Raw genomic sequence first — 23760 nt, forward strand, 5'->3', positions numbered from 1 at the left:
GTCGGTCAAGAACCTAGGAAAAGTCCAGCAGTAGCTTTTACAATGTACAAATATTATTTTTCTCATTGTGGTTTGGTAATGCCATGCATAGCATATCTTAAGAGGGACATTATTCAAAGCTGGCTGTAAAATAGATGATTGACAACTATCTGCCCTTCCTACACTTTGTTGGATGAGCGCACAATTTGCTTGGCAGTCATTGGTCTCTGGCTGTGATTTTCTGGAATAACATGGGTGTGGTTCAAATTTCTCCACAACTTTTAACAAGAATCAGATTCTGAAAAAAAAAACAATGACACAAGAAGTGGGCTGTGTTGTGAAATTGTCATCATTTATCATTCTTCAGTTTAGAGGTCTGGATGTTTGTTGAGGCAGAAATTCATGCAATTCATTTGTTGGTCATATTTTAATCTGACTGGGCTGAATTAGCTTTCAAATGGATATTTCTAGAATTGAATCTATAAAGCCCCTTTCACACATGCACTGCAAATCTGAAATATGCAGACATTACCTGGCTGAGCTGTGTGTGAAAACAGAAATGTCTGAATCGGTTGGATTGAGCATCAAACTGTTTAGATTTAGAGACTTGGACTTCTCTTTATTGATCTCTTTGGGATGACTCCCACAAGGAAATTGAATTTCCAGCAGCTTACAAAAACACAAGGGAGGTATAAAAAAACAAAACAAAAGCTCACCTCTCCCAAACGGGCCGTTGTCGGCAAGCGTACCGCGCCTAGATGCGGTACGGTTGCACTCACACTGTCCATTCATACCGTGCCCAAATACGTTTCACGACTTAAGTCTTCTTCGTTTGAGTGCAACCGTCCATGGCCCGTTTGGGAGAGGTGGGCTTTTGCAAAGCATGTTTGCACATGTACGAGCACAAGCGTACGCACGTGTACGAGCACCAGCACGAGGCCTACGGCGGTTCTGACATCAATCAATGCGTGTGAGTGTTACGGCATGATGAATTATAGGCAGGCAAGAAGCATTATTGTATCTTATTGATACATTAAGTACCATTCAAATCCCCCTGGCACTCAGCTCGCAGCCCATTTCTTCCCCGTTCGCTTTGCAGGAAGAGCTATTAGGGCCGCTAGCTGCTAGTGTCGCTGTAGAGCATTTCTATTTGTCTGTCCAGCAGAGATTTGTTGACTCGAGATTTGTCGAGAACAATCTTTGTATTTATGTACTTTTTGGAGCATTACCATCAGGGGCAGAAAGTCATTCTCTCCCACAGAGATGCGTGAGCGGCCACACTCCGCAGATGACACGGAGAGCACGTCACCTGCTGCCGCCCGGTCTGCTGCTGCAGTTTCATTACCGTTCACAGCCGACACAAAAGAATCACAGAATGCAACATCTGTGTTAAGCTCAGCTGCATAAACCATCAACGTTAGCTTGCTACTAATATAGTAACTGTTAAACCGAGAGAAATTCACGTTAATTATAAAACCAGCCCAAAGCAAGTTTATGTTACAGGTTTATTGTTGACCACATAACGTTAATGTTACTGCGTTATTAGCTTTAACCATTACACCACGTTTGAGAGGCTGGGTGATTTTTTATTTATTTCACAGAAAGATCTCGCTGGCATTAAACGTCTGTTTTTCAGAGTGCCCTGAGACCGACAGCAGCACGACTAAATAAATTAAATAAAAAGCATGACTATAATACAATTAAAATATATCAAATAACAAGTGAAATCAGCAAATATATATCTAAATCTAGCATAATCATAAATATATCATGCAGAATATCTACAGCCAGATGTGTCTTCCTCCAAGTTATTATCAAATGTTTTAAAATCCTCCAATGAGAGCAGGACCTGGAGTTTCAGGTGTGTCTGTAATTAGTTCCAGGTAAAGGGAGCAGCAAACTTTGTTTCTTTACACTAGATTATAAGGTGTCATTAGTTGGGACTTGTGTGTAATTTTACAATACGGTTGCACTCTAACTCTATTTTATTATTTATTTAAACTATTAGAAACTATATTCGGACTTGCTGCTTCCCTCAGAGACTTGAGACTTGACTTGGACTTTCAAAAAGTGACTTGTTACCATCTCTGCTGTCCAGTCAGAGCCATATTTTGTGTTGTTGATTCTTTCAGTTTTTATTAATTCAATCCCAGTCAATGAAACACTCACAAGGTGCCACCAAAATCACTGTCCCTTTAAAATCTTTCAGTAAGTGATGTAAGTGTTTCGTTTCAAATCGAATCGTATTGTTGGCTGAATATCGTGATATATTTACACCGTATATTGTATCGTGAGCTGAATATCGTGTATTGTATCGTGAGATTAGTGTATTGCCCTAACAGCCCTAGTCATGTCCTCTGGCACACTCTACCCCTCGCCTAAACCAAACAGAGTATTTCCAGTAAGTGAGGCATTGCTGAGGAGATGGATGTCTGGAATACTCCGCTTATCCAGCCCCAGATAAGTGAACAAAATGGATGGATGGCTGGATGGATGGATGGATGGAGAAGGCATCTGACTCAGACAGCCCCCTGTTGTGCTACATGTGTGAAGAGGAAACTCTTTCAGTACCCGGTTCTCCTGACTTTGTTATGAGTTCATACGTGAAAACGACATTTCCAGATATAGTGTGGCTGAGTGAGGCTAGACCAGTATGGTGTGGCAGGCATTACCAAAAACACCTTCGACCTTGGTCTGCCAAGAAAGTCCCTGTTGTGTGAGTGGTTGTGCTCTGACATTGACCTGATAGCCTATGTCTAAATATTATCTCACGGACCTCCCTCAGGAAGACCAGCCTGGCACTAGCCCTTCATTATTCGTTTTACCCACAATTCTGTTTTTGCAGAAACATTATGGGCTGCTGAAATATAATGATCCACCCCCTTCCACCCACCTGCAGTTGTTTTTGATTGTGGATGGATGGATGGAAATGTAATTTAACCCTGAGTCTTGGTTAGTCTCTTGTTCCTTATCAAACAGCCAGCCTATCAAAGCTAGGACACTCCAAGCCACCTCTGCATCCTTTCTGGCAGGGCAGGGCAGGTCTCTGCAGGGATTTATCATTCCCACTGCAGGCATAGGGGATTTGACACAGGGTGCTTTGTGTGTGTGTGAGGCAGAGAGAGCAAGTGAGAGATGGTGAGAGAGAGAGAGTGAGGTTAAGCAGTGAGGGACAAGAGAGAGTGCATGTGGCAGCCATGGCTCAGCTGGTTAGAGAAGAGAGAAAGAGGCTGCAACAGATTCATCCCAAGGCTGGTTGCCCTACATGCCTTTCCACACACACACACACACACACACACACACACACACACACACACACACACACACACACACACACACACACACACACACACACACACACACACACACACACACACACACACACACACACACACACACACACACACACACACACACACACACACACACACACACACACACACACACACTGCTATGTGTTCATTTGCTTATCTTTTGCAGTGTTGGGAGTACAGAACTATCTTTTCTGTCTGGGAAACAGTCATCAGCCTGTGGGAGACATTGTACAAGGCATAATCATCACTAGTCGTATCTGTGTGTAAATTTCCCAGATCTCTGACTACTGTCAAGGGAATTTGTTTCTCTTTTATACAATTTAATGCATACACTGTCATTTTTGTCTGACAATAGAAATATTGTTCCTGCTAAATATAAATCTTGTCCACATGCATCTGTCTCCCCCAACCTTTAGATAAAAACAGCACATCATTTGATTATGTTTTCTATAAACAACTCTGCGGTCATCCTTATGTCTAGTCTCCGGTTCTTTCTCTATATGTTTATTTGTCCCTAGAGGGGAAATTAAAAAATTTCACTGTTATTTTTGCATGTTACACACAAGGGCCCTCATTATACACATGCATGAACAGGACCTCTACACATACATTAATGGAAAGATGCCAGAGCGAGGCACCCTGAGCAGTTGGAGTGCCTGTCATCATCTCAACCTGATGTTTTCTGCTTTGCACAGTGATTTGCATAGTCCGTTTTATTGCCCAGGACCTAAGACCTTACAGTGTAGTTCAAATGAATGGCCTTCGGACACGGTCAGAGAAAAAATTAGCTTTGAAAAGATCTGACAAGGTAGACAGAGCTCAAAGAAATGCTCAAATATCTCAGCACTCAACACAGTTTGAGGCGCCCACCCAAATTAAAATAACTGCAACCTTTTTGTTTTGATTGATTGTCCTTGTATACAGTAAATATCAGCACATTTTAATTTAACATCTGCGTACATACTGTATATGGGTGGCTAATTTTCAAAGAAAACTTCCATTGAATGTCTAAAAAAGTTTGGAAACCATTCAAATAGAGCATCAAACAAGGGTGGTTTATGTCACTGATGAAAAAGATCTACACTCTACACTATAAATCTGATTATATTTAGGTTTAGGGCATACTTTCTCAAATGCCATGTAAACGGTTTTCATACCTCAACAGACCAACTCTTTCAGTAATCGGAGTATTCATGAGTATAAATATATAATAAGTTGGTCATAGCTGTCCTACCTCACTTCACGGCAGTGGTTTTTGACCCGGAAATAGGATAAATTAGTAAACGGCGCTGAAAACAATGTGGAAAAAAACAACAACACAAGCTTTTCTTTAAACCAACTGAGGACTATAAGTATTTTTTTTTACTATTTCAGCACCAGTATGCAGATACTTCACACGTCTGAAGTGTTGCTTTTACAACTCACAAAGCTTGTCTCATCACATATAAATTAAAGAAAGCTTTGATGCACGTTGTATTTTCTTAATACAGATTTGTTCAGCTGTCAGTCCTATTTAAATTGCATTATAAAATTCAGAAGCAGAAATAGAAATACTTTAAAAAAAGGTCACTATTGTAAAATATCAAATTTACAATAGTAATATATACAGATCAAAAGTAATGTAATAATGTGCAAAGTACCGTACAAATGTGCAAAGAACAGATTATGATTGAGTCCATATTACAGAGAGGGTATGCGTTGTATAGTTTTAATGACCACAGGCAGAAAAGATTTTCTGTGGTGCATCTGGGTGCGAGGAGTCTTCTGCTGAAGGTGCTCCTCTGCTGGGCCAGTGTGTCGTAGAGAGGGTGGGAGACATTTTCCAGGATAGACCGGAGCCTGGACAGCATCCTCTGCACAAACTGCAGTTTGTTCAGTCTGTTGGTGTCTGAGACCTATGTGGGCCTAGTTGATGATAACTGTGCACTACTCAGCTCTAGTCATTAACAAAACTGACTTGGAATCTGCAGATACTGTAAAGGATGTGCACGTGTTACCTTCATTCCTCTAGCCTTCAGTTGCCTGCCTTCCTAAAACAGCGTAACGATGTTAACTCACTTACTGTATGTACACTACTGAATAACAAGATGGTGAGGCTTCATGACAGATTTGTTCTTTGCATATAGTAATTAGTTCATTAGGTGCATTGGGGGATGTAAGCTTCCTCTCTAGTAGGGCTTCTGGGGAGTTCTTTTTTTAGATGTCATTAGAAGTCATTTATGTATTATCTCTCAGTGTTTGTGCATCTTGTTAAAGAATGCATGCACCCCCTCCCTATCCCTCATCTCTTGGGGGAACGGTAATTATGTTGCCAGTTAAGTGCTGGGAACATGGCTGCTCCAACAGTAACTCATTAATTCACTATAGATTCTGCCCCACAACATGCCTATTGTAGCAAAGTCCTCAGAAGGCTTGGGAATGCCGTTGAGTGGGCTTGGCCCCAAGTTTTATGGGACCATGTGATTGTGGAGACTATGAGTTGTGATTCAGAGTTGCGTAGTTTGAAAGATGTTGTGCAACTTGAAATTTGAAAGTCATAATGTTTTTTTTTCTTTCTGTGTCAATAGTCCAACCACCTGGTCCTGGTTTATGTTTGAACATTCAAATTCTGCTCTTATCACTGTTATCATGTGTAGTTTTTGCAGTTGCATTATGACAGAAGAGACTCTCTACAATTTGTCCTTGTTGGTAGTAGCACATTTTCATCCTCCTGTGTGCACTGTGGAGACAGGAAAACATGAGCAGACTTAAAGGCCCCTTGCTGAATCACTCCTTTTGTTTAATGTGTGTGTGTAGTGCCTGCTTGTGTGGTACAGTGAGTTTCTACAATCAATCCCAGCTATGAGAAGAAGAAACATGATTTAAAAACCACTAGAATCCAGATGGTTTCACGATGCTCATAACACAACAAGGACAAACCAATAACCCATGATTGTGAATCCTACTTTGCTTGTATTTTGTTCTTTAGCAACTTGTTAGTCACCTTTTATAGTATGTTGCAATGAAAAGTTTGCATTTCCATGGGCGGTTCCATGCTAATAATTGCTGTAACTGTAACTTATCCACCAAGGAGGTCATGTTTTTCATGAAACTTGTTAGAAGGATGTAGCATGTGCCAAGGCAGAACCCATTAAATTTTGGAGTGGATCCGAATCACGTGGGGAATACACAAATTAATTTTCACCTCCGTTAATATTGCAAGATAGAACTTGTGTTCTGCATTCATGTAGTCTCGGAATAATTGGGAAAATGAGTTCCTGATTATATTTCATGGCTCACCTGACCGAACCACGTCAGGAGAATAGCTTGCCAATTTGGGAAATGGGACCATCTGAGGAGCATGTGAATGCACCTTTGGCCTTGGCAGAGGTCTGCGCTCTCTGAGTGGCATTCTAGTTGTCAATTAAATGCCAGTAAACGATACAAAACAAAGGATTTAGAGCCAACCATAGGTGTTACAACATCAAGATGTACAATTTCCTTCTTTTTTATTTGCTTTGATGATTAAATGTACCTGTGGCTATGCTGGGACACTATGACCTAAACATGATTAATGAATGCTGTACTCAGGGTAAAATTGTTTTGTTAAACTTGTGGTGGGATGTCAATAGTTGTTGTCGCTAACACATTTAATTTTATGGGATTCTATAAGAGTAAATTTAGGTCAGTAAGGCATTCATAGTGTTGGTAGTTTGAGAATTTAGTGTCGAATTATAAACAGAGCAGTCTGATGTATGTAGAGGTCTGTATAATTTTACTGTAGCAACCTTGTGTTGTTTTTAGGCGATTTAATGAAGATTAACACAGTCAACGGCCATTTTTATTGCCAGCATTCTCTTGCGAGGCGCTAGCTGGCTTGCCTCTACAACAAATATTAAAATAACAACAAATAAAGAAATATTTGTTGTTGATTAGAACCAAATGTGGTATTTGGGAGAGCCCTAATCACAACACATGGCAACATATGGCGTCTGTTAATCGACAGTCATTTACACTGTAGTAATTTCTCTGAAACTTGATCAGCCACACAGCCAATCACTGTAATCACTGAAATTATCATTGCCAGATAATGCATCTTTTTAGGGCGCCTTCACGGTCACTGACATTTGTTTATTTTTGTTCTCTGATATTAACTCGACCAAGTCACATTATATTATCACATCTAATTCACTTGTGGTGTTGTTCTCTGACCTTGCTTTCATTGTCAGTGAGACAGAAGAAGGGAAAAGGAGTCAAAATAAGACACAGAGGGAGATTGAGGTAGAAAGATCCAGAGCGTGAGGCGAAGAAAAGGTAAGGAAAACCGTTTGGAATGAGAAACAGGCCGAGCGAGAGAGCTGGGCCTCGTCTCCTTATCTGCACATTCCTTGTAGAGTGCATGTGTGTGATGGGAGTGGTTGGGTGGGAATACTGATAGTTGTGTTTGTGATGATTGGCTGAATCCAAAGGTTCCAGTGCTGGATCTGGTTATCTCTCTCAGTACCTTGGCTTACAGTTAGTTTCCACAGACTCAAAAACAAAGTGTGCGTGCATGTGTGTGTGTGAGAGAGAGAGAAAGAAAGAGAGAGACTTTTGCTGATAACAGTAAATAAGCCAATAAATGATGTGAACAGCGGCTGTTAACGGATGATATATAGGTCAGGCTCTACTCATGAAGTAATTTCCATTCCTTTATAATCAACCAAGACATCAACCGAATGTGAGTGTGAGTGAGTCTTTCTAGGTTGTTCATTTTGATTTAATTATTATTGTACAAGGGAGAATAACCATAGTTTCAAAAAATGATAGTTTGCATTAAGTAGAGATGTTAATCGATTAGATTTATGTTATTTGGTGTCTTTTCCAGCCTTGGACCTTTTACCACCTGCACACCCGAAAAGAAAAAGAAAACATCTTCCAGCCCTCAAATACACTCATATCTCTGGTGAAAGGGTATCCTTAAAGCCCAAGAGTGAGAAGCGCTGCCCGAGAGGCTATTTAAAACTTTGAAGTTTGAAGTGAGAAACCCCCAGCTTGAACTAAAACCAACAGGAAGGATTGTGGAAATGTGGAAAGTCAGAATCCCACCAAAAGTTACCACTCAGTGACCTCAACTCCGCCTGCTTGTCTCTCTAGGCAGAGAACAATTAATGTGGTTGAGCTCGGATGACTTTGCTGCAGGGTAAGCTGCACATTAGATGCTAGCCTAGCCTAGCTGTGTGTCTGGGTCAATGAACAGCAGAGAACAGCCCGCTGCACATCAGCTGTGTGGAACTGGACTGTGGTCAGTGAAAATAATCAGAGCTTGCTCCTGACCCAGAGGCTCCAATGAAGCTCTCACGTTATTCAAGTGTAAATACATTACCTACATTATAGTTAAAGTTAATACAATTGACAGTAAAATCGAGTTAAATGTTGAGTGTATGTCTTTGTGTGTGTGTGTGTGTGTGTGTGTGTGTGTGTGTGTGTGTTTGTGTGTATCTTAATAGACAGTTGTCATGTAATAAATCAGCAGGCTCCTAAGTCAACCCTGCTTAAATCGTAACTTAATGGACTAGAGCTTTATAAAGTTCTTCATCTATGGGGAAGAAAATGATGAATATGATGATTGAATGTATCACATATATTACTCTTCTTATGAACCACTATCAAGAACCTGGGATGCACTTTATATTCCCCAATTGACTGCCTGCCAAACAAGTAGTTCCTTGAACATTAATTTAATGAAAGTTAATGTCTATTCATTCCTTACAACATCTGGCATCTCTACTAAGCTCATCTAAATGGGACAAAGTATTTGTACCGTGTGCACCAGCTATCAGCTGGTCACACAAGAGTTGTATATACCTCAGAGATAACTGGTGGGCTTGACATCACACTGTTCTCAGTTATGCGTCCTGCCATCCATCCGTCCATCCATCCATCTATCCATCCATTCCTCTGTTTGGTTTCATGAGACAGCAGCAGTCTACTTCAGAGGGAAGCATGGCTCAGCTTAACGTTTTAATCCAAAAGCCTGGATTATAGGTTTTGTATTTTATTTCTACCCTCACTATTCAGCAGTGACTCTGTGTCAGATAATTTTCAGAGTTGTGTGTTTAGGAGACTCCTGATTGAGGGCTTTTAGGGAGCTGTATGACAGAGTAGAGCTGCTGTTTGAGACTAATTAACTCAAGCATATTTGAGCATGTCAGCACAACAGTACATCATTGCTGACTGAGGCTCTGCATCATCATCATCATCATCGTCATTCTGCCTATTGGCTACTTGCCCTCATCTGCAAACCCATGTGTGTGCACACACTTCCAGCCCTCTCTCCTTACATCACAGTCACAACCTGCCCTAAAAATGGCTACTGCTGAATTAATCTGTTTAATGCTGAAGGTGACAGCAGCTATTTTGTAATTTCATGTGTGCTTCATGGGGCAGCACAGTGCACTACACACTAAACTGAAAGACAGAATGTAAAAGCTTACATTAGAGGCTTTGATGTGTCGTGTGCTGTTGTGTGCTTGCCCTCCAGAAAGAGCGCGTGTCTGTGTCTCTAATTATGTGTTGTTTGAGTGTAGCGCTGCTCCACTCTTTCCTTTGGGTCCAGTAAAAAGGGAGATACAGATACCATGGATACAATTGCCCCAGTGACAGGTGTTGCGGGTACAGGGTGGTGTTGACATTCTAAATGTTGATCCCAAGGGTTCTTAAAGGTGTAATTTTTTGCATGGATTAACTGTTTTTTATTGACAATAGGCCAACAGGTTGGAACGTGACTTTTTAAAAAGTCAGACCTTCCCCTAACCTGTGAATATTCTGCTTTGTGCAGGTCATCGTTATCCCCAAAGCAGTTTCAGTCAAAAGCAACTGGACTTGGTTATTTATCCTAGGAAGACATTTCCCTTCTCATCCAAGAGCCTTCATCGGTTCATGTACACATCTGACCAGGCTGGGACTGGTGATTTGGGGAGACCTTCCCCTTCTTCCCCAGTTGCCCATAACAGCCTGTGGGCTGACTTCTATGTAAAGGACTTGGGACTCTGTGAAAATCCAAAGGATGTGACATTTTGCTCCTGAGTCCCTTACATCTCCTCAGCTCATACAGCTAATACAGTACATGCAGCTACCTAGGTTTTGTTGTGGTGTTTTGGCCTCTCTGCAGGACACCATAATGACATGTTAACTGTATTTATTCGTGCAAAAGTGTTTCTACCTTTTACAGATGAGTATTTATGGTGCCTTCTAAGGACACACACACTTGCCATTTTTACCGTGCACGAATGATGGCTAAAGTCTAGTTCATTTAACCAGTGTGAGTACAACTGTTCCGCGCCTGGGCACGGCACGCTTCTCAGCCGTGAGAGGTGGGCTTTAGTAAGGCATGGATGCACATGAATGAGCATGAGCATTGACAGCGGTCCTTAGACTATTTATATGCGACTGTTCCCCGTGACAGACATTTAAAAACCAAAGGGTTCGCTGTGGTCTGATGCAGAGATGGAGTGATTGCTGCAGATTTGGTCAGATGAAAATATTCATAAAAACAGTAGGACAACAAAAAAAAAACCTCTGAGGTCCGATGAAGCAATCAAGCAAATGCTCAGACAATTTCAAGTAATGAGTGCAAGCGGGCATGAACCCCAGGGGAAGAGGGAGGGGGGACAATCACGCTAAAGCATGGCACGGATCAGCAGGGCCAAGTGTGAGTGCGCCCTAAATCTTGAGTAAGACTTTAAGTTACATGTTGTGAGATGAGGTGAGTATACCAAGAGGAATTTTCAACAGTGTGGACAGGGATTTTTTTCTGGAATCTGAAGCTATTTCCTGCAAACAGGAAGTGAGTGTTTTCCTGTGGGTGATGTGGCTGTTCTTGCTTGCATCCTGCCTCAGGCTATCAGAGAAGAGCAGGCACACTGACCTAAAGCTTTGTCAGAATTTTACCTCACACTTGTTGTCATCTAGACAGTTGCTGCTGCTCGCCTCATTACTCAGTATTTCTGTCTTTACGTAAAATGATGTGATAAATAATGAATTGTTCTTTTGCAATGGCAGAAATGTCGGTCCCCACATATTCTCTCATCTTTTCTCTCCACTTCTCCCACATCTCACCCTGTGTTCTTTTTTTTAACTCAAAAAACTGCATCTTAGACTTTGTATTTTATACACCCACACTGTGTGAAGCATTCCTGTGGTTCAAATGAGGGGAATGTAGATGAAGGGAGGTGGTGAGTAATGGCCTGCTAGACAACCGTTTTATTTGTAAAGCACTGATAAAGAGCATGTGTTACTCTTCTTTCAAACCTCCTCTCAGCGCATGATATTACTCTTAAGATGGCCATATTGTCCCCTGCTGCTTTGTCAGTTTCCCTCCTAAGTTGATTCAGGTAATTCTATTGAATGGGTTAAAACTAGAGGTAGTTAGGGATGAGTCCGGGATTTCTCTGTGCTTTTATTGTGCACTTGGCCCGCCAAACTTGGGTGTGGGACCCATGTCCACACGTCTGTGGCTGTTTCTGGCTGAATACTCATACTTCCCAAAAGTCAAGTGAGGCTGATCAGCTGACTTTTCATTTGGTTGCAGAATGGATGGGCTTAGGATGCACAGATTCTTAAGATGTTGGCAACATGTTTGATTTCTATGGAGACTAGAGAGAGGCATGTGTGAAGGCTTGCATGCTTGACCTGACCCTATTTATCATAGCTTTCAGCAGTAGGTTATTATTGTCTGTCTCAGTGCTAATTTTTCCAGTCTGTTCATCACTGTGCCCCAAAGAAGTGGATTAGTCTTTGCCTTTGAAGAACCTGAATGAGCTGTTATCTTCTGTACTGGACTCTGCGTTATGGTGGGCCAGGCAGGGCCAGGCTGGCTGCAGCTTGAACAAAGAGGCCCTGTAGTGTTACATCATTGTGTGTGTGTGTGTGTGTGTGTGTGTGTGTGTGTGTGTGTGTGTGTGTGTGTCTGTGTGTGTGTGTGTGTGTGTGTGTGTGTGTGTGTGTGTGTGTGTGTGTGTGTGTGTGTGTGTGTGTGTGTGTGTGTGTGTGTGTGTGTGTGTGTGTGTGTGTGTGTGTGTGTGTGTGTGTGTGTGTGTGTGTGTGTGTGTGTGTGTGTGTGTGTGTGTGTGTTGTGTTTGGTGGCAGTTCTTTGTTTCCCTGCCCTGGGCCTTGCTGGCCAAAGCACAAGCCTGACTAATATGGATGTATAAATACACTAGGCTGCCGTCAGTTTGTGCAACATCAAGCACACCATTGTTTCACACAATTCTGTGACTTCAGAGATAAACCGCATCCTTTGTTCACGTCAGTATTTTTATTATTTCTTTACTCCAGAAAAATGAGACACACATGTGTTCATGTTTGTTTTGGCCCGACATGTTCTGTGATCTTTGCTTGTGCATGATCTAAAATGTTCCTGTAACAAATTACATGAGATAATAAAAGTACCATTTGATACTAAGATACAGCTTTTCCATACAGAAAATTCCTCTTTTGTGGATTTTTGTTTAAGGAAAGATAAGACTGCATTGTCCTCCCTCACCCACATCCCATTAGGATTAGCTGTTCACTCGATCAAAGAAAATAGCTGTTTCCTCTCAGGTCATAGTAAAGCTAAGCTAAAACATGACTTGAGCTCTGTAACTGTCCGCTTCCTACCCTGCTTGAGTGCTGTCAGTCAAATGTGTCTCGCCATGGTTTTATTATGAACCGAAAATAGTTTTGGACTTGTAAATGGTAAATGGACTTATACTTATATAGCGCCTTTTTAGTCTTCTGACTACTCAAGGCGCTTTCACAGTGTTTGTCACATTCACCTTATTCACACAGACATTCACACTGATGGCAGTGGACATCTACATACCATGTAATCTAATGTAACCATTCACACCACATTTACACACCCATGCGCAGCACAGGGAGCAATTCAGGGTTCAGTGTCTTGGCGAAGGACACTTCGACATAGGGACTGGGGGAGGTGGGGACAAACCACCAAACTCTCGAATGAATGACGACACACTCTGCCACTGAGCCACAGCCGCTCCAATAACATAAAAGATCCTGTGTTTTGTGCCGTTTCTGCAGAAAGGCATCTCCCAGTCAGCCCCACACACGCACGCGCGCGCACACACACACACACACACACACACACACACACACACACACACACTGGAACATTCCTGGCTGCATCCACTCCGTGCTGGCAACTTATAGTGACTTAAGTGACAATTTAGTGACTTTTAAGACGTTATTAACAACAAATGTATCACTTTTGAAGACCGTCAGGGAAAAGGAGAGAAATATACTGAAATATATTGTAAGTTCCTCAGAGTAATTGTAGTGACCAAGGCTTCTGCCAGCTGAACATGGTCTCCCTTTCCTTTTGCGCCGTGTGCAGGCAGGCATAGGCACGGTACGGTTGCATTCACACTGGTCAAACAAACTAGACTTTAGACGTGAATCAGGCTTGGGAACGGTACAAATGCCACGTGTAAGTACTTCCTCCGTGTAGGGGGCTGCAACTCTCGCCTTCTTGGCAGTGCCTGACATCCATGGCTAATCCAAAAATCGGCAAATGAGGTGGACAGAGCAGAAACAGGCTGTATGAAGCCTACCCATCTGTCACTCAAAGCTGGCCACCCTTAATTATGCATTACTTTAAGCCTAAATATAATTTAAATGGGTGAGTTGTATAAAAATGAACCTCCCGTACAGTTTTCATGAACGGCGAATTTAGCAAAAGAGACTCACACAATTTTTTTGTACCAAGGTGTATATGTTTATTTTTGCTGTAAAGTTGGGCATTTTAACATGGGGGTCTTTGGGCATTTACTTGGTTTTAGAGCCAACCTCAAGTTGCCATTCGAGAAACTGCAGTTTTTGGCACTTTGACATTGGCTTAATTTTTTAGCTCTGGAGTCACTAGGTATCACAAAGGCTGGAGGATGCCGCAGGAGTGGGAATTTAGTGAGTTTCTACGGTTACACTGATGCTATTTCTCTGGATAAGGTTATTCAGAACAAATAATATATATATATATATATATTATATATATATATATATATATATATATATATATATAATGAAATTACTTCAGGTATCCACTTTTGTTTCATTTCTTTGATAGCCCAAATGTCTGCTCTAGTCGATTTGTGAACTGTGAAAACTCTTGCACCATGCTTTTGTGGGTGTGACTTTTTGTTGCCCCAGGATACCCCTTAAAGGGCTGAGGTTATCCCACCACAGTCCTACATTCTATGAAAAACATTGCTGCTTAAACCTCTCACTCAGTCAGCCAGCTCACTTCACATTGCAGTGATTAATTACTGTAATAATCTCATCTGAGAGACTGAGCCGTAGTCCCAGTAGAGTAAACAGTCTAAACAGAGACAGACGGGTTCTCTCTTTTTAACTGTCTTGGCTGTCACCAGTTCACCTGAGTTTAGCAGTTTACATTGTATCTGTCTTAAACACCACCCTGTTTTATTCTTTTGAGAGGCTCTCCTTCTGCGACAGAACTTTTCAACAGTAGAGAATTTGATTTTTTTTAGATAAAAAATCTTTTATGAAATGAATTACTGTCCTACCTCAGTCCTAACTCACAAACCATCCACTGTATTGTATATCTGTAGATAACGGCAAGGATTTTCCACTCACAAGCTGAACACATACTCCATTGCAATTGCTAATTTGTGCGATATTGTTTAATCCGTTTATTTCATTAAAACCAAATCAAACAACAGTGTGAGCAGTTAAATACATTCTTTTTAGCCCTTTCAATGTGATGGGACAAGTGACTTCAGTGCTGCAATATGAAGTATATTTAATAGAAAATCCCTCTATCTGTAATACAATGCCCGCTCAAATGTTAAATAGGAACTTAATTGAAGCCATGCTATTAATCTGTAAGTCTCTTGCCTGTCTTCTGACTCATATTGGATGACCTCTTGCTGTAAGCCCGTCCTCTCTTATGGTCAGTGTGTAGGGGTTTGGGTGTGTGAGACTTTTTTTCAGAGGGGTTTTGAATTTGTTTGAGCAAAATATGTTTTGCACAATGATTTATGAGTCCTTCATAGCCTTAGCTTGCTTTTGAAAAGGGATTTAGTTTAATTGTTGGCATTTATCTGCGCATCAGTGAGATAGGGTTTAACTATTTAAAGAAAATCGCTAATTGTGATTCTTTCGACTGATGTTGCATATCAGATATGATTTGTGATATTACAGGGTTGGATCATTTTTTCATCGTTATTCTCATTTTCATTAACAAAACATGTTAAAAGGATTATGGTGTGATTCTTTTTTTTTCAGGGATCCATACAAAACAAAGTCTGGAAAATATGATGTGGAGGCCAGGGCATGTCTTTAGTACCATAATATTTGACTTAAATTGGCATTTTGACACATTTCACATTTAATGAATATTGCGATTTTGATAGAATTTTGATTAATTGTTCAGCTCTAGTTTTGAGAAATGGAAAGAGACAATTGAGCAGGGAATGAAAGGAAACATGTCATTCAACATCCTCTGCAGTTGTATGTGCCTTGCCCATTGGTACTGTATATATACATTGTATAAGCAGCCCACAGCCTTGCTCTCTTCCTCCTCCCTCCTCTTCCTGCCTATCAGTGAAACCCACAGTTCAAGGACAAGGCCACCTGCCTGCCTGACCGCGTGGTCACATGACCCCAGCACGCTGTTGTTTCTCATGGTGTAGCCCCCCCCTCTGTCTGCCTGGACTGCTGGATGAATGAATGGATGAACGGATGGATGAATATATCACAAAACACTTTAGACGAATGGATGTGTTTTGGAATGTCAGGGGGAGCCTTGGTTAAATGGGTCAGGTCCCTTTTCACAATACTGGCATTAATGTGGGAGTTGTAGGGGCAGACAAGGGAGGGGGAGGAGGGAAGGAGAGGAGGAACACCCAAGCCCTTTGCGCCAATTATGGACATAAATAACATCCACATAGGGCCGGCATGGAAATTAGGGTCAAAGGGTTAACTGTCTATTCTAGAGCTTCAGGCCAACTGAACTGAACAGAGTGAACGGGAAAGATTAAAGTGCAAACAGAGAATAGGAGACCTACAGTAAGCATAGGTTACTGCCTACAGGCCTTTACTTTAGTCTGGGATTCGGACTGAAAAAAGGTCTGGTGTTTGTGTGTTGTTTAGGTACCAGTGAGTGAGACAGTGAAATATGATCCAGGATGTCCGGTTAAGTAACAGATTGATGTGTTTAAAGGCTTATCATATGCCCAAACACTGCACATCAATTTATTATACTCACTGACATTTTACAACTCGGGAAAGTCATCATGCCAACAACTATTTTATCCTTCGTAAAAAGTACTAGGTAAACAGGAGAAATACAGTATTCCCATTACAAAGTAATGCATCCAGGAGTGTGAGATTGTATGTCTGTATTCGATTGGGGAATGCAGGGTCTTGCTGAATGATGATGCTTTGCAGCAAAATTTGAGCCTTGGTTCAACATTTTTGCGGGACGACCCTGCATTGTTTTGCTGCATTTACATGAGCTGTAATCACCTGCAGGTCAGGACATCGCTGCCTGGTTATTTCCTCAGTTACTCGTGTACCTGCAGTTATTGTGTGTATATTCACAATAATCAACTTTATGGCTTAAACAGTAGATGGTGACTATTCATTCATTAATTTATATTTTGATAAATCAGTCATTTTCAATATATTGTCCAAAAATGGTAAAAAAAAGAAATAAATAAACTCTACATTTCCAGAGACCAAGAGGACATATTGCTTGCTTTGCTCTATCAGTAGTCCAAAACCCCAAGATATTACGTTTAGTATATTTTAAGATAAAGAAAAAGTAGCGTTTGGCATTTTCGCTTGGAAAATGACTCAAATTAATAGATAATTCAAAATAGAAGATTGATTTACATTTGATTGAATAGTGTACTAATAGTTGTATTTCTTTCATTTTAAAAGTGAATTCTTGTTTGAACGTCCAAACACATAGGTTCTTTTTATCCTGTGTAGACAATTTTAAGTATCCAGGAAGTCTTTTTTTGTGTTCACTAGTGTCTTTTTCCTAAGGAAACATTTATTTTGTGTCAGGCCATGTAGAAAAATACCAGACACTCTCATCAGCTGGCTCTTCGTCACATGCAGTTGGCAACGTTGCAAGGTGAACCTGCTGTGAACTGTGCAGTTAGGTTAAGGGGATGTGATGACAGTAATGATCATGATGTTGGCGACGATGATGGGTGAGATTGTTTGGGGATTAGGTGATGATTAAGGGGTGAGGGAGTGAAATTATCCAAATGGTAGGGTGTACGGATGACATGTGGTGTTATTTTAAAAAGATAATAATAGAAGTTGTAGTAAATGAGCACCCTGCCACGTGTGGTGGTGTTTATGTCCTTTCCTTCCCCTGCCACATAGGACTGGGCTCAGCACTCTGCCACAGACAGCTGTACCATCACTCCCTGCAGGCAGACAGACAGACAGACAGGACAGCAGTGTTGCTTCATCAGCTGGAGGGGAGGCAGAGTAAAGCTGTAATTTAAAGCTGGGGGACATACCTCTCTTGAGTTTAGAAAAAACAGTGTTTTGAGACACAAATTTAGAAGCATATGTTTGACCTAGTGACATTATCACATTCTTATAGTTTCATATTGGGATTTTCTAGCATTCTCCATGCTTCATGTGGAGTAAATTAAAAAAAGCTCAGACTAGAAGCTAATCATACATAAATAGAAACCTGTGTGATGTAACTAAATCAGAGAATGAGTAAAAGCAAAAGATGCCTGCCTAGCACCAGTTTAATTCAGTGTGGCAGGTCAGAGGAGCTGCTAAATTCCTTCTTTGCTTCAGCTCTCTGAGATGACCCAATGTGAACGAATGTTCACTCAGTCCTGTGAAGCTCAGTCAGTCTCTGCCGGCTGTTTACTCACGCTGCTGTCATTCAGAATCCTTTCACGTGTAGATTTTTAGGACTCCAGGATTTAGTTGTGCAAATAAGCAATAGAGTCTACCTTGCTGTTAGCCAAACAACTACTCTGCCTATTGAAACTGAACAGGATATGATAACACTAAGCGTACATGTCATTTTTGTACTGTCTGTGTTATCTAAAGCTACATATTAATGTGTTGTTTGCAGAGTTTGTGACTCACTGACATGTTACATAAGTATGTCTCATTCGCTGGTTAAATGTGCCTTCATTGAGTCAGTACTTCTCTTTGTGGGAACAAAAAGATTCAGTTCACACTTAATAAAAAGTCCTATAGAGGCAATAATTATTGTCTTCAGTTCAAATTGCTTGAATCATGTTCATACCTTTAAAAAAAATATGAGACTCATCCCAAACAAGTGTAAGATGTAGCACGCTACCTAATACATAGTTTGGTCATAAAAAGCCAGATGATTTATTTCAGAGAGGTGGTGAGTTTACTCTGATCAGTTTTGAAGCTGTTCTTGGAATTGGGGTTGTAATGGATGGTATTATACAGGCAGACATTTCTAATACTTTGCACCACTCGTGTATAAAATACATTCGACCATTCAATATAATTCAGTCCAATACAACGCCACTACACCACACTATTGTCTAAAAATGACAGAGGAGTTTTCTCAAAACCTTACAGTCTCAAAGTCTACAAGAAGTGAACATTATAAGCTTACAGAGACAGTATTTGTTGCAGGATTATTGTATTAGACTGCACATGGATACACTGTACATGTTATGTACTTAAATAAATAAATTGGCCTCAAGATAATATTGATCCTTTCCCTCTTTTTCTTGTGTTGCAGAGTGCAGCGATGGAGGAAACGGTCATATGGGAACAGCACACAGTGACCCTTCACAGGGTAAGTGCTTACAGCTCTTTAATCCACTCTTCCCTTTCTTCTCTTTTGTCTTTTCCCTCTCTGCCTGTCTCTGGTATCCTAATCCTGCAGTAAAACTAGTGTATTCTTCGCTTTTTCCTCTCTGTCTCTCTTTGCCCATCCATCTCTCTTCTTTCTCTGTACTGAGAGGACCAGCTGTAGTAGCAGGATGTGTGGTACTGAAACAATAGTCAAGGAACCCAGATGGCAGGAAACAAGGCTAAGGAAGACAGAAATCAGCATCCACATCCTTACTACTTCATTTCACTTCCTTCCTGTTGGCAGCATACTCTTCTCCTTAGTATAAATCCAGGGAGAATGGAGTGCTTTTTGTTCTGCGTAAAGTCACATGTAGGTATGATAGATTGTACCGGTGCACATTACTGATTACCCCCACTCGCACAACCAGCGTCATCAGGTTGACTATCAAACTATTCAAAGTATTACTCAGAGATAAAGATGATAAATGCATTTTGTCTTATATCCTGGATTTCAGTATGTACTTTGCATTGAGAATGTCAGCTAACTGTAGTTAGTTGATGCCGTTGTGCAGTAGGATTGTATAGAGCACCTGTCTAGACTGGCCTGCTTGCTGTAATCTAATTAGTAGCGGCTTTATTGAGGCTGAAGGAGCAGCTCAGCGTGGCCTGTGGCTCTCTGCCTTGTGGTTCTCCTGTGTTGTTGTGGTTGTAAGATTAGCTATTTACATCACATGGTGCTAGGAAAAAACACAGCAGTCCTCAAAACCTCCATGGAAACTCTAGAAAAATCAGCTCAATACCTTGAAAATGCATAGCTTTGTTTGTGTCTACAGTAAATCTTCCAGTCTTCTAAAGCCTGTTACTTTGTTTCTATTAATTAGCAGTTTCAGTGATAATTAGCCTACAGAGATCCTATTTGCCTGCTTTTGTTTACAGCAACGTCTTGGATACGTTTAATGTACCTGCTATTTATGCTGTATCAGTCAGTGTGTACAGTATATATTTCTGTGTGTGTAGGCCCCAGGGTTCGGGTTCGGTATTGCCATCTCAGGTGGGCGAGACAACCCTCATTTCCAGAGTGGCGAGACGTCCATTGTGATATCTGACGTGCTGAAAGGAGGCCCTGCAGAGGGACTGCTACAGTAAGTCTTTGACTTTTGTCTTAAATATTTTGTAGGTTGTAGGAGCACTGTTACACCTCAGAATAAGATAAACCAAGCTTCTATTAAATTTGTCTCCTCTTCCATAAATATTCACTACCTTGGTATGATTTATACCCATTCACTTACTGTAGATCTACAACCATTTAGACATTGTTAATTGACTTATTTGTTTGTTATCGTTTCAGAGAAAATGATCGAGTGGTGATGGTCAATGCAGTCTCTATGGACAATGTAGAGCATGCCTACGCTGTGCAGCAGCTCCGAAAGAGTGGCAAAAATGCAAAGATAGTAAGTTTAACTCTAAAAGATATTTACCAAACCTGGAATTGTTGTCATTGTGTGAACAGTGTTACAGAGCATGATTTCAGGGATCCTCTCACTTCTAATATCTGTTTGACAGAATGCAACATTAATGATACTCTCACGTGAACCTCAGATATAAGGTAGACCAAATTATTTGCCTCTTTAACACTCAAATCTTCCTGTCTATTCCAAGACTATTCGTCGGAAAAGGAAAGTGCAGATCCCAGTTTCTCGGCCAGGGGACAGGGAGACAATGTCAGAGCACGAGGAAGAGGACAGTGATGAGGATGATGGCTATGAGCATCACAGTGGGCATGGTAGCCAAAGTGCCTATGGAGGAGCAAGCGGAGGCACGGGCACTGGCAGGCGTCAGGATCGTGAGCGTAGCAGCAGCGGCAGGCGGGATCACAGTGCCTCGCGGGAGAGGAGCGTGTCACCACGCTCTGATCGCCGATCACAAACCTCCTCTGCTCAACCCAGACCTGCTAAGGTCACCCTTGTCAAGTCCCGCAAAAATGAAGGTGAGCAACACAGCGTCCAAGCACCCAAAGAGTTGGCTTTGTATATTGCACATATTACAAATTGTGGTGTTTCTCAGCGTTACTGGTATTCACTGTAAAGGTCAATCATAACTTTAATGTTGACTAGTCTGTTAATCTTACTTGCATAGAACCAAGTGATGAGTTAAATTGATGTGCCCTGTTAATATTACTTTGCTATACTTATTAACTATGAAAGTAGAATATGGACTGCGGTTGGCCAGCCACATCTTTGTGAAGGACATCTCTCCTGAGAGTCTTGCTGCCAGAGATGGAAACATCCAGGAGGGAGATGTTGTACTTAAGGTGAGTGAAAATGAGTTTTTGCACAAATGAGCCTATGGGTAAATCAGGGTTTTAAAAGTGGGTAAAACACAGTAATGGGGAAATAAATTGCTGAAAGGATTACTAGAATTAATGTTATAGATATCTCTAAATAATATAATTAATACAAGGAGTGAGGTGAAAGAGAAAGGACTATCATGTTTCACTAAAAACTTGGACTAGTCTATTGAATATACATTGAATTTGTATGTAGTGTGAAGCTGTGATTGTTGGACACAGAAGACCAATTAAAAAAAAACTAGAAATATAATGAAGTTTTGCTTAATATAATATAATATATACAAAGTAAAATTACAATTTCTGTGCACTATCTGTATCTCTGACAGCACTGAACACATTGTAATCTTGATTATATACATTTTTACAGTTTATAGCCTCTGAGACATCATTATTATCAGGAGTTAAAGTGGGATTTGACGGGGTGGGATAACTCAGGATGTTTTGCTTAACGTTATTTTTTTCTGACAAACAATGTTGTCTACATTACCACACTTCCAGTAAAGGTCACAGAGAACGATGGCAAAACAGCATCAACAATCTGTTTTAACCATATATTCTCTGGTGAAGCTCAGCTAAAACAGAAACGCCAAATCCGTCAGCACGTTTGCGTGCCTTTCGCTACTAAGTCTGTTTGTATATCATTATTATTATTGTTGTTGTTGTAGTTTTATTGTTATTATTAATATTATTATTATTTTACAGTATTCATCTGTTCAACTGACTTTAGACACTTTGTTCATGCGTTGTGCCGCTGCAGAATGAAACACTGTATGGATGGAAATGCTAATCAGATAAAGTTACTCATTAATCTGGCCCACTTTAAACCCTGATCATTGTTGACGTCAAGGAGAACAATTCACAACACCTCTTTGCCTTGTGATTATCCAATAGTTTTTAAAAGCACATCGTGGGGTTTACAGAAAAACTGTGTCTTGAAGATGACTTCTTGTTATTCAGTTCTCATGCTGAACTCCTCCTCTTCCTCTGGCAGATCAATGGCACAGTCACAGAGAACCTATCACTAATAGATGCCAAGAAGCTGATCGAGAGGTCAAAGGGGAAGTTGAAGATGGTGGTGCAGAGAGATGACCGAGCCACGCTGCTCAACATTCCCGACCTTGATGACAGCATCCCATCAGCCAATAACTCTGACAGAGACGGTGAGACAAGAGATATGTTGCAGTGCCTTTTTGTACTTAGCTAGCATTTGATGTCACAACCTGTGACCATTTTAATACAAAAGACAAATCTGTCTTTAAATGTCTTATAATATTTCTTTAAACACTGAGAAATAAATGTTTAATAAGATTGTTCTTGTTATTCTAACTCTATGTTGATTGACTTCATCGATTAAATGCTAATGCAGATTTAATTTGAATTTCACAGACATTTCAGAAATACATTCACTGACATCAGACCATTCCAATCGATCCCACGGGAGAGGTAGTCGATCACGTTCGCCTGACAGACCCGAACCATCAGACCTTCTCCGTCACTCACCTCGGCAGATCAGTAATGGCAGGTATGTGAAGTACACATGCACAGGCACACACATCTGACTGTAAATCTGGTGATGGGACCCAGCTGTCAGATATGCCACAGTCAAACATCCATACACCCACCACTCCAGCTTCATACATCATGTTCACGCCCACGGGTTAGTGGGTGCTGAGTAAGTACCTAGCACTACTGATGCATAAATCAATAGATAAAGACATTGCATGCATAAAACATCACACTCCCCCTGGAGCCATCACTGAGTTCCAATAAAGCCTTGATCTGGGAGAGGACTGGGGAGAGAGGACAGATCGACCCACCAACTCCTGGTGGACTTAAGTCAAATTTTGAAAGTGTACTAGAGTCTTTTAACCATTTTCTGTACAGAGAATCAACTTCCAACTGTTTTGTCTTAGCTTTATATAGTCACTTAAATTATGCAACACTGTTTGTTTAGTATTTAACACAAATGTTAATTCTGTTATCATTACTCATGCAGATTACCTAAGCATTACATGAAATCTATATTTTACAATGCATTCAATTAATGCATTACCATTTTCGTGCATATACGTTTTACACATTGTGTGCTGTTCTTTCATTAATTTCTCTCTCTGATTTTAATGCCTGTAATGTTTTTTTGTCTTCTTTTCTTACTGCCAGTTGGAGCTTCCAGTAAGTTATCTTTCCCCGTAGTTGTAGTTAGAGGTTGCTTAGCTTCTTGTAGCTGACAAACACATAGAAAGCAAAGGAAAGCTAGAGGAAGACATACAAGTGACTGTAGTTTCTCTCAGTTAGTGTGTAGCTTAC

The 23760-nt window shown here is 40.8% G+C and overlaps 1 protein-coding gene across 10 annotated transcripts in view; it reads left to right on the top strand.

The window, feature by feature from the left end:
* tjp1a (tight junction protein 1a) overlaps positions 1 to 23760 on the top strand; it is a 56428-nt gene that overhangs the window by 6226 nt on the left and 26442 nt on the right. For 5 of the 10 annotated variants that reach the window (XM_083918055.1, XM_083918059.1, XM_083918060.1 and 2 more), the window contains exons 2-8: positions 19048 to 19104; positions 20121 to 20245; positions 20452 to 20554; positions 20763 to 21090; positions 21308 to 21414; positions 22445 to 22613; positions 22840 to 22975. In XM_083918055.1, the coding sequence (XP_083774181.1) occupies positions 19048 to 19104; positions 20121 to 20245; positions 20452 to 20554; positions 20763 to 21090; positions 21308 to 21414; positions 22445 to 22613; positions 22840 to 22975 (1025 nt within the window). The remainder of the gene's footprint in view (positions 1 to 19047; positions 19105 to 20120; positions 20246 to 20451; positions 20555 to 20762; positions 21091 to 21307; positions 21415 to 22444; positions 22614 to 22839; positions 22976 to 23760) is intronic. The other 5 variants (XM_083918057.1, XM_083918062.1, XM_083918061.1 and 2 more) reach the window with 1 other exon arrangement.

Source organism: Echiichthys vipera (genome assembly GCF_963691815.1).
Source record: "Echiichthys vipera genome assembly, chromosome: 1".
Classification (NCBI taxonomy): domain Eukaryota; kingdom Metazoa; phylum Chordata; class Actinopteri; order Perciformes; family Trachinidae; genus Echiichthys; species Echiichthys vipera.